At 35.3% G+C, this 14963-nt stretch overlaps 1 protein-coding gene across 3 annotated transcripts in view; it reads right to left on the reverse strand.

The window, feature by feature from the left end:
• The window catches only part of ANKRD27 (ankyrin repeat domain 27), a 44912-nt gene that overhangs the window by 7030 nt on the left and 22919 nt on the right, over nucleotides 1-14963 (reverse strand). For all 3 annotated transcript variants that reach the window (XR_007166771.2, XM_067004241.1, XM_048073387.2), the window contains exons 13-24: nucleotides 14093-14185; nucleotides 13190-13317; nucleotides 12687-12769; nucleotides 11793-11908; nucleotides 10914-11006; nucleotides 10335-10532; nucleotides 9964-10023; nucleotides 9750-9869; nucleotides 5469-5513; nucleotides 3149-3271; nucleotides 1222-1419; nucleotides 54-173 (exon numbers count right to left, since the gene is read on the reverse strand). Coding sequence is in view for 2 of the 3 variants with exons in the window: in XM_067004241.1 (XP_066860342.1) it covers nucleotides 54-173; nucleotides 1222-1419; nucleotides 3149-3271; nucleotides 5469-5513; nucleotides 9750-9869; nucleotides 9964-10023; nucleotides 10335-10532; nucleotides 10914-11006; nucleotides 11793-11908; nucleotides 12687-12769; nucleotides 13190-13317; nucleotides 14093-14185 (1377 nt within the window). In the remaining variant the exon portion in view is untranslated. The remainder of the gene's footprint in view (nucleotides 1-53; nucleotides 174-1221; nucleotides 1420-3148; nucleotides 3272-5468; nucleotides 5514-9749; nucleotides 9870-9963; nucleotides 10024-10334; nucleotides 10533-10913; nucleotides 11007-11792; nucleotides 11909-12686; nucleotides 12770-13189; nucleotides 13318-14092; nucleotides 14186-14963) is intronic.

Below are 14963 nucleotides of genomic sequence, written 5' to 3' on the forward strand. Positions count from 1 at the left end.
ACAGATATCACATACAAAAATACTATTTTGAACATTGTTTTCAGTGATCTTACCTGTAACAACAAGGCAGTAGTCTCGTACTGACCATTCAAGCATGCATAAATTAAAGGAGTATTTCCATATATATCCTTTTTATTTTGTTTAGCATTGTAATCCATCAGACACTTTACCACCTGTTGGAAGAAGTAACAACTTTTTAATTTAAGATCTAACCACGATCATGCAGTGAAAGTCCCTCCCACTTGTCTTTAAATATATATAGTTATTTTTTAACTTAGAATGAAAAAAGAGATGGAAAAAAAAAAGATTGGAGAAAAATCTCACCTTTGCCAAACAGAGGGTAAACATAAGCATCTATTACTATCATACCAGTTTTCACATTTTAGCTCATACTTAAAAAAAAAAAAGGCAAGTTGAAGAAAGGCTAGAAAATAAAAAATACAACAACAAAAAATAAATTAATATTCATTAACCTACAAGTTTGTGTTGTATTCTTGTTTCCTTCTTGCTTCTGTAGTGTTTTGTCTCCCCATGAGCTTCACGATTCTCACTATTTTTACTCCTTGCATTTCTCAGCTCCTTACTCTTAAGCCACGTTTTGTGCATTTTCCTACTTCCAGTCTCCTATCTGCACCTGCTTTTTCCGGGTTGGTATTCTTCCTATCTCATGTACTTCCTTTCCTGTACTAATATCCTGCTCTCAATAGCTCATGCTTCTCCTTCATTGCTGTTGCCTCCCTGACCTCAAGTTAGGGATGAGGTTATCAGCTACCCTAAGAGCTCACTTGTCCCATAATCTACTAAACGAGTTACCTTATTGAAAATATAGTAAATATTTAACAGCGTGGCAAACTGAAATTTCTAAGTCTATAGCATCAACAGATGCATACATATCCTCCTTGAACAGGAAGAAGAAAGGAAGGGAAAAAGAAAACATACAGAAAGATTCAGCTGCACAATGTATGTTTAAATGTTTGATTTAAGATGGTACCATTATTGGCAGCAAAATGGTATTTTATACCATTAAGATAAAATGGTTGCCTACTGAAACTGCTTCATTGGAAAGAGCCTGACAGAAGATTTTAGAAATGAAAACGAAAAAGCAAACATTGAATGAATTTTAACTGGTACTGGGTTAGTCTTGTTCCTAATTTAACAAAACAGCTTTTTGCTGGTGGTTAAATGTTAAATAGCTTTTATTTAAAGAAGAGGCTCAATTACCTGGAAGTGACCCTTCTGGCAGGCTAAGTGAAGAGGAACTGCATGTTTAGCATTCTTGGCACTGACACTGGCTCCATGTTTCAACAAGAGAGCGACAAGTTCAGAGTGTCCATGCAGTGCAGCCATATGCAGTGGTGTAAAACCATCTTGGTTTGAAACATTTACACCAAGTCCTTTACTACGGATCCTTGCAAATTTCTGTTGAGGAAAATATACAACAAAACTATATAATTAATCATGTTACTTATATAATAATACTTATAATAATATATAATATGTTATAATATATTATAAATATAAATATTTATAAAAATAAATAAAATAAATAAATAAAAATAAATAAAATTTATAAATAAATAAAAATAATAATAAATAATAAATAATAATATAAATAAAATAAATAAATAAAAAAATATAAAATTTTATATTAAAATAATATGTTACTTATATAATAATACTTATATAGAAATTCCAGTCAAAGTATTTATGTTATTAAAAAGGGGCTAAAGCTGTGCAGGTTGAGATGGAAGTAAAATGCACATTTATTTTTTTAATGTAAAACTATAGCTGTTAGGATGCTGTTATATATGGAGAGTTGGTGTTAATATTATGAGTTATGTTTCATAAACAGACCCTCATGCTCTTGCAGAAAGACACTATGCACCTACTTGACTGCTACATGAAGTTCTAGGTAATACAGACAAAAACTGAAAATAAAATCAATTTTAGTCATATGGAAGTAACATTGGCCCAGAGCACAGACACCCCTGGGGAGTAAAGATGAGAAAACTACCTGGAACACAGCTTACACAGTACAGAAAATCTATTTTCAACTGCTCTCAAAAACTGTGTGGGTGCCTAATGTTCACAGTACTAGATAATCCTTCATTCTGCCTGTCCTCAGCATTCTTTTCAAATGTGTGCCTAACCAGATCAGTTAATAAGTTCCTTCTGCTTTTCATTCAGTAGGCAAGTAAATTCCACTGCAAGTGCTATTCCTTCCCCTGATACCAGTAAAACTTCAGTCTCAGGATCAGGCATCTTTATCACCTGACCTCTGTACTCAGAAGTGCAAGGACACAGGCTGTCAGAGAATAAACTACTGTGGGCATGTGAAGCATTTAAGGACAACTAGCATCCTCTTACCCTGCACAAATTAAATGTAAGGTAGCAGTGAGGAATTTAGAAAAACTTAATCCTTTTTTTTTTCCTGAAAATTTATACTTCAGTTTATTTTGCAATGACTTAGCCAGTTATGTACACCTTAAAAGATAGCAATTCTTCCTGACTGAAGGGCAAGTAACTGGTTACTTCCAAGAAGCTTGAATCATTCCTTATTTTTAAAATGTGTATTTTAAAACCTGTTTTTCCTCTACACTCCACGATAAATAAAGAAAAGGAAGTCTTTGCAATTTTATTTAATCTCTGAAGAATTTTTGGATACATCTTGTATGAAAGATCGTGCAATTAAAACAAGGTTTTATCAATGTTACATCGATTATAGGATTAGTAAATATTCCTTGCTAAACTGATTACTAACAGATAAGTAGATACTCCGACAGTTAGCAACATAAACTATAAGAGGACCAGAAGAAACTGAGGCTCAGGAAAGTATAGTTCCCATTTATTCAAAGGTGCTCAAACCTTAATGGCAGGAGTCCACGTATTCTAAAAGCAAACTGCGAAGTTTTTTCACTCCATTAGATTATCAAGCAAGCCTTTGAACACTTAATCCTGTGCCCAAACTTTTCCACAGTTTAGTTAAAAAGAGAAAATTTAATATCATCAGGTGAACTCTGCTTTGGTCTGTACATGTTTTATTACTTTTTGGACAGAGATAATGGGTAATATGAATGCTGTTTCTCTAGAGCTAGCAGTTAAATTATATGAACACAAATTATTCTTTTTATAGAATGAATATTCCAACCTTTTGTGCTGGCCCACATTTTGAGCACTGGCACAATGGATGGCAGAATTCTGGTTTTGATGTACCGACTGTGTCATCTTCATCTTCCAAGTCTTCCTCCATCCATTCCAATAGATAACGTACCTGGTATAAAAAGCAAGTCTTTCTTTATAGAGCCCAAAGGTTCCACAGCCTGATAAATCTGCATATCAGCATCTTACACAAGCAAGATTTACAACCATGTACTTGTGAATAACTCAGGAAGACTATATATCTATTTCCTGGCATCATCTCCCCAAGGACAAATTTAAAAAATCAAATGTTATTGTTGACAAAGCAGCTAGAAAGTTCACCAAGTATAGCAGTGAAGTAAATTATAAATGACTTCCTGCTGCCTAATCAAGACTTCAGTGTTCACCTCTGCTCAAACCCTCCAAATCCTTTCAGCTGAGATGACGATTAGACCAAGATTTGTGTCAGCTCACATCAACATGAATTTTGTTTCATCTTTTGCTTTAACAAACATGAGAAGTGACAAGGATAATGATATTTACTGAATATCCAAACTTTGCAAGGGGACTGACTTTTCTTAGGCCTGTAACTTCGCAGGAGCTTGACAGTTTTACTTCTTCTTCAATGTATATTGCCTCCTTTTTAAGAGAGAGGCCCTTCAGTGAAGCTAGTTTTAGGATTCAGAGCATTCCTATGCTATCTTCCAGCAGCGATGCTTACTGCATTTCATTCTGACCTTAAATTCTATGCAACAACAAAAAAAAAAAAGGAAATACATTTTTACACTGAAATTCATTAATCCACTGTAAACTAAAGACATCTCAGAATTAGTAGTGACTGTATTAAGACTCCATTATTGCACCATCTGACCATGTTACGCCCGACACCAATCTAGTGTATCATTCTGGGTTTGTACTACGCTCAGTGAGGCAAGACTCTTCAACAGCCACTTTCCCCTCCTGTCACAACTCAGTACTGGTACTCTCATTATCCAAATGCACATCTCTCAATATTCTGATACCGGAGTCTCACCAAAAATCTGAACATGCTAATCCCATGCATTATCTCTATGATAACAGTGAAATAGCCTTTTTTTTTTTCATTTGTGGTAAAAACATTGAACGTACATACACTGAAGTATCTCAGGAAATCGTTCATAATCTCGTTTTGCCAGTTAACTTTATCATCTAACATCTCCTTTACATTTCAGAATAACACACTTTCTAGAATATATAGCTGAGCTAAATTGTACCATGTGCCAGACTTTTAGCTGTTCCACAGGAGTTCTTTTATAGAGAAGACTTTTCTTTTTCTTTTTTTTTTTTTTTTTTTTTTTGCCACAGTGTACTGCTGACCACCAAATCCAATCATTATGAATGAAAGACCAAAAATTGATGTTAAGCAGTATTGACTACTACTACACAATACTAACTTTTAGGGTCATATAAAGCTTTCTTACAAGCAACATACAATGGGCTAAGGCAATTCTTAACAATCTCCACCCACAATGGATCTATAATCATCTACCAATTCAGCAGCCACTAAACATATAAAATGTATAGCTTGAGAACCTCCCCCCCAAAAACTGCTACAGAACTCTGAAACACATTTTGAGAATAAAGCTTAACATATTCTAGGTAGATCCTCCCTCCATGCTGTCCTCATATACTTTTTTCCCCACTAAAGACACAGAAAATTTATCAAAGCAAGCTAAATTTTATATTCAAAATGCAGAATTGTTTGTCATTAAGTCAGCTAATTAAGATTAACAACATTATCTCCAATCTAAAGTATAAGTGCTTTTGAAGTTTGCAGGTGCTATGATGATGACACAGGTTATTTTCTTTGGCTTCCTGAACAATCACAGCATATTTTTTTATTTTATTTTATTAATCTTCCAGTTGCATAGCACTTTTTTTAATGCCTCCTCTTTGTAAAGCTCAACTGGCTGTCACAGTGGAAATCTACAACAGCGCTAAAGACCCTTCTGATGCTTCTGTTCCTATGGAGACAGACCTCAGCCATCAGAAGAAGATAATTTTTAAATAACCCTTTTTTTAATAGATATGCAAGCCGTAAACATGCCATCCAGTTGGACAGTCCTCATTACAATGAACAGTTTTACATGAACTTGAGTAATGTGGAAAGTACTGTAGTTAAAATGACTTGGGGATATGGAGTGAAAATTCTTGGTAGAAAATGAGCTCTACATGACTGTTTCTGAAGGAAGATACTTAGCAAAGCATTCTTCATTTAGTATTATTTACAAATAGCTTCCTCAATTTGAATGACTTAAATGTGAATATTCAACAGCCATTCTAAGACTCACCATTTCCAGATCTCCATCAGCAACTGCTCTGAGGAGTTTTTCCACCTATGTATGAAGAAAACAATTTATTTGCTTTGTTAATATTAAGCTGTACATGGAAAATCCTGTGTCCTTTATTAACCCTCTAAGCTCACGTAGTAGGATTAGTGCTGGCCCATTTCATATTTGTTAATAAAATTTTAAAGAAAAAAAAACTTCTTCCTTTATGAAATACAAAAGCTGTGAATATGCAGCCATTTGATGATCTCTGACTTGCTCAGTTAAACAGCATTTACCTAAACAAAAGACATGTAAGCTAATACACATTATTATTCTGCTTCAGCAGGAACCGACCATACATTTCTGTTGTGAACCTAACACTATAAAAAAATCTACTCAGGACAAACTCCTATGCTGATGAACACTACTACTGACTGGGCTCTTGCTGAGCTACTATATGCTACCAAAAGCACGAAGGATGGCAAGTTGTTTTATTTTACTAGACAACAAAGAACAGTTTAAGATCGATAAGATGCTTTCCAATTGCCCACTTCACATCTGCAGATTATTGGTTTATTCCTATATTAAAAACAAGCATTTATAAACGTAGCTTGATTGTAAGGAATACATTTGTTTTCTTACTTAAAATGTTTGATGTTTAAATATCAAAGGGTATGCTAGGTTAGCACCAGCAAAAGCCAAACCTCTTCAACTCAAGACAGTTTTCCCAGGGGAGCAACAAGTCCAATTGAATAAAAACATTCAGGCCAGCTAACGTCTGAGCACACCTGCTTTGTGTAGGTATTCTTCTGCTTAGAGTTCTGCATGGAAGAAAGGGGCAAGTGGGCAGAGGGAACAAGGTGGTGCATCCCTGCAAAAGAGATGGTAATTGCTCTGCAGTGCACTGATGCCACTCCATTGATCCCTCCCTATTGCTCATGAAAGCAGGAGAATGAGATGTACTTGTCTCCGCACCTCTCCGATCCTCTACCTTCACATTAAAGAGTTGGGATCTGATCTGATACGAATGGCACAGTTGCCAGTGAAAGGTCATGGAGACTCCATTAACATTATCACTAGGCAACTTGTTTGGCATCTGCAGATTGTTGAAGAATCATTCAATAAGCTTTGGGAAAGACTGATTCATCATTATAGCAAATTATTCTAGTACTGTGCCATTATCACCAAAGATGCTGCTGTGTGAGCAAAGTTGTTTCAATATTAAGAAACACCATGCAAGCTGAAGATGTCATGGAGCTAGTCACACTTCTGTCTTTCTCTGGAAATGACTACTTTGTTCATTACAGCTGCATCTCAACATGCTTGTATCAAGTGTTCTGATGCAAGCTGAAGATGTCATGGAGCTAGTCACACTTCTGTCTTTCTCTGGAAATGACTACTTTGTTCATTACAGCTGCATCTCAACATGCTTGTATCAAGTGTTCTGTATACTGTACAGAAAGATATAATTGAGAGCAATAAAATATTTTTACCTCCCACTGTTCCAGAAAGCATGCTACTATTCTTGGAGCAGTCCTTTTAGACAGCACATGTGACAGTATCACTCAGAGGAGGCATTATTATTCATAGAATAGAAATAAATGGACACACCTTGAGAGTTCATAGCTCTACTTATGTTACTAATTGCAACTTGTACATCAGTAACATTGAGCTTGTGTTTCACCATTACAGCACTTCAAGTAGTCTTCACTTTCCTGGAAGGGTGGGGAGGAAGGGAATTGCTTATTTTTAACTAAGTTGAACGTAGTCCACTTTAGTACAAACTAGTTGTTATTCTCATTATAACTCTAGCATATTCTGTGAATCAGAAATATTTCAGACAGCTGATAGCAAAAAAAAATACTGTTTTTAACTTTTTGAAAGGCACGAATGGACAAATTATTTATGATAAACTCTACATTTTGTGTAGAAACTATCAGCTTCTTTCTACAGCATTTCTGTAAAGAATTATGTCATTTATTGCTTTAATGTCAGGTTACAAATACCAACGATATTAAATATATTTAATAATGTTACATTTGGATAAACAGAATGGTTAGGTAGGCCCAGACATAGCTAACAGATGCAGAGCAGCCAACTCTGCAAGAACAGAAAGTGACTTTTAAGGAAACTTAAGAATCTTTCTGCAACCATGCAGAGTAGAAAGGGGATCTCAGAGGATCTAAATCTGAGCCAGTCATCTAAACTGCCTCTCTGGTAACAACAAAATAGAAGGCAGTCACAAACAACACCTGAGTCCAACTCAGCTCAAACAAACATCTAAGGTGTCTGAGATGAATTGCTCTCTGGAGGTACTAATTTCTCTCTACCGATTAAGGAGGAAAATAGGTGACTAAACGACTGTCTGTCAGGCATCTGAAAGTAGTTAAGCTGTATCCCAGCCTCTGCACATGTACACCTAAAACGGACAATATGTACTACAGAGATCTGTACTTCCCACAGATTTCCCTTGACACGGCTCCCTAATCATATAGAATAATGTCACCAGAGAATGTAAAGTTTTTCACAATTTTCAGGGGTCAGTGTTATCACACAGAAGATGCCTAAGACCCACAAGTTCCCCTAATTTATTTCCAGAAATAACAACTTCCTTGTTCTAAAAACTATCTCAGGCCCTAGCAGTGGAGAAACGTACAACATCTGTTATGCAGCTTATAGATGATTTATTATGAGTACTTTGGGTAAAATGTCTGCCGCTTGCATTTCTCCATCTTTCCAGCTTGCTTTCTCCCTCCTGTGGAAGAATAGAACTCTCCTTTAAATATAAAAATAGATTAAACAGAAAGCCAGGTGATGATATCTACTGTAATTCACTTGCATACTCAGTTTTCCTGTTGCTGAACAGAATTTATGCTGAGAATTACTAGTTCCGACAAGAGGAAGTTCCAAATTTACATGCTTAGTTCTTTTACTCTCTGTTGTAAACAAGCCACATACAAGACAAGACGTATGCCATGACTGACTCATTGAAGCAAAGAGTTTAATTCATGCGCAGTATTGATTAATAAAGATTTCACTGCATTCCTTTAATTCATTATCTAAGCCTTGAAATCTGGAAAACCAACCTTACCAATTTCCTATACTTCCAGTGGCATTCCCTTTATGGAGATCTCTCAGGATTAGGTTGGTGTCTCTTTGCTTAGTAAGAGTAACAGCAGTGAGCCCATGTGAAACTTGGCAAACAGAAATGACCTAAAGCTGGATTACAGGAGGAGGTCATTAACCTCAAGAATATAAGGTGTAAACTGCTTGTAATCTTTTTCCCTGGCTTAAACTACAGTCTTAGCTCTCAGGAGTGATAAGTTTGTTCCCTCAAGGAAAAGCAAATCCTCGACCTAGTAAGTGTATATTAGACCTTATTTACAGAGCTTGACTCTGCACAAACAGGGAGGTACACTCCTACATTAAGGCTCTCAGAGTAAATGACACTGAAGCATGAATTAATATTGTCCAATCAAACTTTACATCTTTGAGTTTCTTGAAGATTTTTAGAAAACAGGAACTTTTGAAAAGAAAAAAACATTTCAACAGAAGGAAGAATTTCAATAAAGAAATTATATGGAAAGAAACAAAAATACTGAGAAGGTCATTTTGGAAAAAAATGGACCAGGAAGATCAAGAAAAAATAAACAGAAAAATATCAGGAGTGATGATATGACAATCTTGGGAGGACATAAATGGAAAGTATGGATTTGAGATCCCACACAAGAAAAAGCCAAGACAGAAAACTCAGAGAAGAAATCTTGGTTGGTACAAACAAAGCAAAACCAGTAAAAACATATGAAATATATTCAGTAGACAGTCTGTACTTCTTCACACTTCACAAAATTGATATCCTATGCCTATTTTAAAAACTTGTCCTAACATTCCAGTTTGATACATTGCTTGCCAGTATGCTTGTATTGGTTTGTTTTCTCTGAGAGATTCTGTAACCTAACAATAGCATTTAATTCTTGGTCAAGACAGCAAGGTCCTTGGGACTACTGACTGCCGTTATAATTATTTTAAAACTCAACAAAATCTCAAATTATGTCATTAACTGTGGTAAATTTGAACAACTACTCCAAACGAGCTTTCAATTTTTCCCCAGAAATATACAGCAGAGCAGTTGATAAGATAGAAAAATAAGTGTTGAGATACTAAGGTGAGAAGCACCTTAGGACAGCAGCTTCTCATTTTCCAAGCCTGAGAAAAGGCTACTTTCTGAAGAACCAGTTTAAAACAGAGTTGCAAAGTATCACTCTCCCAGCTTCCTTCACTTTGCTTATACCTCAGTCTTACCTCTTTATAACTGTTTTTTATTTCTTCTTGTCTTGTATCAATTGATGCTGATGACAAGCTTGAGACAGATGATCCTCTGCTGAAAGTTTCCACAGAGTGCTGAGGAGACCTAAGTGGTGACTTCAAGTTGGCAAAAAAGCAAACAGAGAAACTTACATTATCAGATTAAGCATGTTAAACACAAACAAGTTTAGCAACTTGTACTGGTTGTTACCTCAGAAGCACTCTGTCCCCTTTCAAACGTAAGATAGTTTAATTCCATCAGTGACAAAATCTGCATAAAAATATTAATAAAGAAAACCAATGTAACTCCACTGATGGAAACACAAATTAGCTGACAACCTAATACTAGTAACAGATTATCACCGAGCAAATTGAAAGTACCAGTTCACAATTTTATGGTCTGTACTATAGAGAGACTGCATTCATGCTATTAGATTTAAAATATGACCCTTCTTCCTCAAAGGCAAGCATACATTTCTACTTTATTCATACTAGACCACAAAAACCTGTTAACAGGTAAGCATCTACATGCCTGTGGAATTGCATCAGAAAGAACTCAAGCTGGAAGATAAACAGGAGTACCTTGGAATTTAATGCACACTGTAGGGACGTCTCTTTCATCCGGTTTTGAATATCTGGATTTGCCCCATTTTGCAAAAGCACTTCTATGATCCCTTGATAACCCCAACGAGCAGCTATATGGAGAGGAGTATCTCCCTTTTCATTGCCAGTATCTAATCTACAGGAACGAACATCATAGTAGACTAAAGCTTTGACACACTGGAAAAAAAAGGAAAGCCATCAATAAAATATAGTACCATCCCTCAATTCATGTAACATGGGCAATCCTAAACAGGTTGTTTTCACAGCTACTCATATAATCCTTTGCCTAAAAGGCAAGCTTTTATGGTTCAGTGCCATTAACGAAAAAGTTAAAATCAAATAACTAAATTTGCACAATAATACTATCTTTAATGTGAATGCGTAATAAAAATTGCTATGAACTACTGAATAAAGTCCTAATTTACAGCATTAAATAGCTACCCTCCGAATTTCTTTCATTTACTTTTTCAAACATGCAAGTTTAGTGCAAACTGGCATCACAGTTTAATTCCATTCCATTAGGATGTCCATTTAGTTTGTCACAAAACAATTACTTACATCCTCATGACCATAAGTGCAGGCTAAATGAAGCGGAGTATTTCCATTATTGTCTTGAACGTCAGTACTTGCCTTGTAATGCAATAAGAGAAGCTTAGGAGAAAAATGAAAAATAGACATTTAAGTAACTAAAAAATTAATGGACAAACAATTGCTACTCTGTATATTCCTTTAGGTTTCTAGCATGATGAAGCACTTCATGAAAAACTGTCTAGGTCTCTCCTGCTTCAAATAGTAATACAGTCCCTCTTGGCATTACTGCACTGTTTTTGCCCCACCCTGAGAACCAAATAAAAGCTGCTGCTTACATATTCAGAGTTGTCATTGAAAAAATGAATCACCTACTGCAGCGAACACTGCAACATATATGCTACATGCTAATTTACCCTATATATTAAGAGCCTACAGAAGTGAAGATAAATTAATTTAAGCAATAGTAATTCAAGGATCTTAGATATACAACGTTCAAGTACACAATAATTAACATACACAGTCTATCCTAAAAAGAATTTGAAGTCGTTTAATTAATCACAACGACTGCAGTGGCTCTTTTGCCTTAATCAAGAGCAGAAAGTTAACAGGCTCTCCACTTGTACTATGTACCAGAGGTTTGTATTAATAAAACAGATGAATTATCAGGCATACATACCTGCCAATTACTTGGTTATTATAAGTGGCAGAAAACCTTCTAATATAGGAAAAAATAAAATATGCAAATACAGACGCTGAGATTCTCAATTCTGACAACACATACAAATCTAAGTAAAACCTCAGAAGGCCTAAACGACAGTAACAGTAGAACAGCTTAGTAAGAGTCATACATTTATTATTTAGGTTAAGTATTTGATTTTATTTCTAACTAAGCCTTTTAGTACTTACTGTAACATTTTGATATCCCTTCTGACAGGCAAGGTGAAGCGGAGTTGAACCATGGTAATCTGTAGCATTGACAATGGCTCCTTTTGCGACTAGTAAATCCACTAATGATGTTTGCCCTTGAAAAACATACAGTCATTAAAAGAGAAAAGTAAACTTTGCAAAAGAATATTGCTATTTTTCATACTCAAACATAATATCCTGCATTTTGCATACTATGTTTCTACATACTATATATTTGCTTCCTACTTCCTTGGTATTTGTTTTTCCTGTTGCATAGTAAAGTCAGATCTCAAGGTCAATGCTCTATAAAAGAATCTCCAGCTAAAAGCAAATGACATTTGTATCTTATGAGTAAGAAAAGGATGTGAAATAAAGTCATGTCACACAAAGCATTCTCATGTTGGGATTCACGATAACAATAAAAGAAAGGAGGTAGTTAAAAAAAATCAAAAAGAAAGTTAATGTATCTTCTAATAAATATAACATCCATAGCATGGTGAACATTACAAATCAGGAGATAGTACAGATCTCCCATGCATAGTCGGCTGCAGTACAAAGAAATTATTAATTTTTCAATCTGCCAGTTCTTTAAAAACGAGACTGTTTTCTGATGACACATTTTTACTTTTTTCACAACTGAAGGACTACTGTAGTAAACACTAAGGCAAAAGTAAACAGTCAGCAAATGAACAATAATCTACTCTTACGAAACTGAGCTTAAAAGAAAATTCAGTTACCTCAGTGTAGGCCAAGATACCAGTTCCCATAGCTAATATGCAGAAAACAAGTTAATGCAAAATTCACTGTATAATGCAATGTTGGAAGTGATGCTAACATGAAGATAAAGATAATAAGGAGAAGAAGGTATTAATGAAGGAAAACAACAATACTCACCACAGATAGCAGCTATATGAAGTGGTGTGTATCCCCGGTCATCTCGGGAAAATGGGGTGATAATGGAAGGATCATTCAGTTTCCTGTAAAACGATTTAAAAGCAGCTCAGTTATCTATGCTGCAGGGGAATGAGGAGATGAAGAGATAAATTATTCTATACAGATCTTTACACACTGACAAATTGTTCTATACAGAGCTTTATAGTTGTTGAGAGTGTTTTTCTCCATGATGTGTAACTTAGGCTCAAGAGAAGAAACATTCCGCACTACACTCATCCAGAGACATATAGCCTCCATCACAAAATTTGCCTGGTTCCAGGGTATTCAGTACCCTCCCAATATTTCTTCTGCTTTTTCAAACCATATGAATGTATACTCTCTCTTATATTCTGAAGTGCTCCCAACATCCTCTGAAACTGAAAGCAGCATGATTTCTAAAGGAAATCTTAGATTAAGACTTGTACCTAGCTTTTTCTGTATTTGCAGAGATGAAAAGTGCTTACCCAGAAACTAGCTTCTCGCATTTGTCACAGTAACAAAGTGGATGACACATTTTTTGTATGGTGTCTTTGTCACTGTCACCTTGACTTAGTAATCGCTCCACTTCCTCCTGATTACCTGAAGCAATATGCTACAAAATGCCAAGGAAAGAGAGAGAATGAGGAACCGATATAAAAAGCGTTTAAAAAAAAAAAAAACAGAAAAAAAAAGTAATTTACTAAAGCACAAAACCAAAGGAACTGATTATTAAAGACATGTATTCAAGCATTAGAAAGCAGAAATTAACAATGTCACAGCACAAAACCCCTTAACAGGCATTCAGTATTAAAAAGAATGTTCTTGGCTTACTACGCTTTCTATAAAAAAAATTAAAACAATTCCCATTATTCTCTTTAGACTCAGTCACAAAATTGATCTCCCTGTGCAAAAAACATTTCTGTACAATTACTAAGTCTCTAGCCATAAGCTGCAAACACACATTATTAGAAGTTCTGCTTTATTTCCTTGTATAGGCAAAATTCCTTTAGAATGACAATATGAGATTAGCGCATAATATGAAGTAGCTGTCAGGTGACTGCATTTAAATTATTTTATCAACCTCTTTAATTTTAAGCACTGAAAGTAGTGAGAGACAAGCAGCTATATGTGCTTTAATGGGCTGATCAACACCAACAGCAGTAGCATTTCATCCTCATCTGAGTCCAAATTTCTTAGGCACTGAAATCCATAAAACTGTTTTAACTTGGTAATGTTTTGGCACAGAAACACAAATACACTTTTAACAGCTACTAACATATATTTTGTAGTACTAACATAATTAACACTGCATTAGATTTCAGAAAATCAGAAAGGATGGTATACAAACATGAAATAAATAGTACATACATAATGCCACCATTGTTTACCTTAAATAAGCAATCTATCGGAGTAGCAGACATCTGGGACAACAAGTTCATCCTTTGTCTTAAAAGCAGCTTGTCACACAGTCTGTCAGATTCCTGAAGGTAAAATATATAGATCGATTATCCATATACTCACAAGTGAAAATGAAGTAGCTTAACAACATTATTAGTTAAAAAAAAAAATACATCATCCATTAACCACTTTTTAACTATTAGTCAGTTTCACATTTAGGATTCTATTTCTAAGGCTTAAAGGACTGCACAACTGCTGTCCAAAGAAAAAATAAGTGGATGTTCACTAGAATATTCCTTTACTGTAGTTCTCCATGAGCTAACTAGGCAACTAGAAAAGACAAGGGCAACAAGAACTGTTGCCTTTTTTTAAGACCTGTAGAGAAGCTTTCTCATGAACACAAATAAGGATTCTTCACTCTGGAAAAGATTTGACTGTGCAACAGTAGTCTATAAAATCACAGAAAGTCTGAAGAAAACAAAGAAAGAATGATTATTCACTGTTCCTCAAAAAACTGTGACACCCAACAAAATCATCATATTAGGTTTGGGAAGGGAGCAGAAAGAAGCAAGAGAGGAGAAAATGTTCTCTTGCTGTGGAACTCACTGACATGGGTGCTGCCAATGTCAAAAATATAAATAGAGTCAAAAAGCCATTTGACAAATTCACGTAAGGCACGCCTACTGGTGGCCACTAAACGGGATGACCCAGTTGTAACTCTAACTCAAAGACACTCATGAACTCTCTGCTGGGTACTGGAAAATAAAAGGTTACGCCACGTGAAGTATTACTCTGCACCAGACTCACTTGTATTGAGTTTCCTACCAGTTTCTTGAAAAGAGCAGATTCATCTAAGCAGAC

The sequence above is a fragment of the Anser cygnoides genome, chromosome 12 (assembly GCF_040182565.1).
Source record: "Anser cygnoides isolate HZ-2024a breed goose chromosome 12, Taihu_goose_T2T_genome, whole genome shotgun sequence".
In the NCBI taxonomy this organism is placed as follows: Eukaryota; Metazoa; Chordata; class Aves; order Anseriformes; family Anatidae; genus Anser; species Anser cygnoides.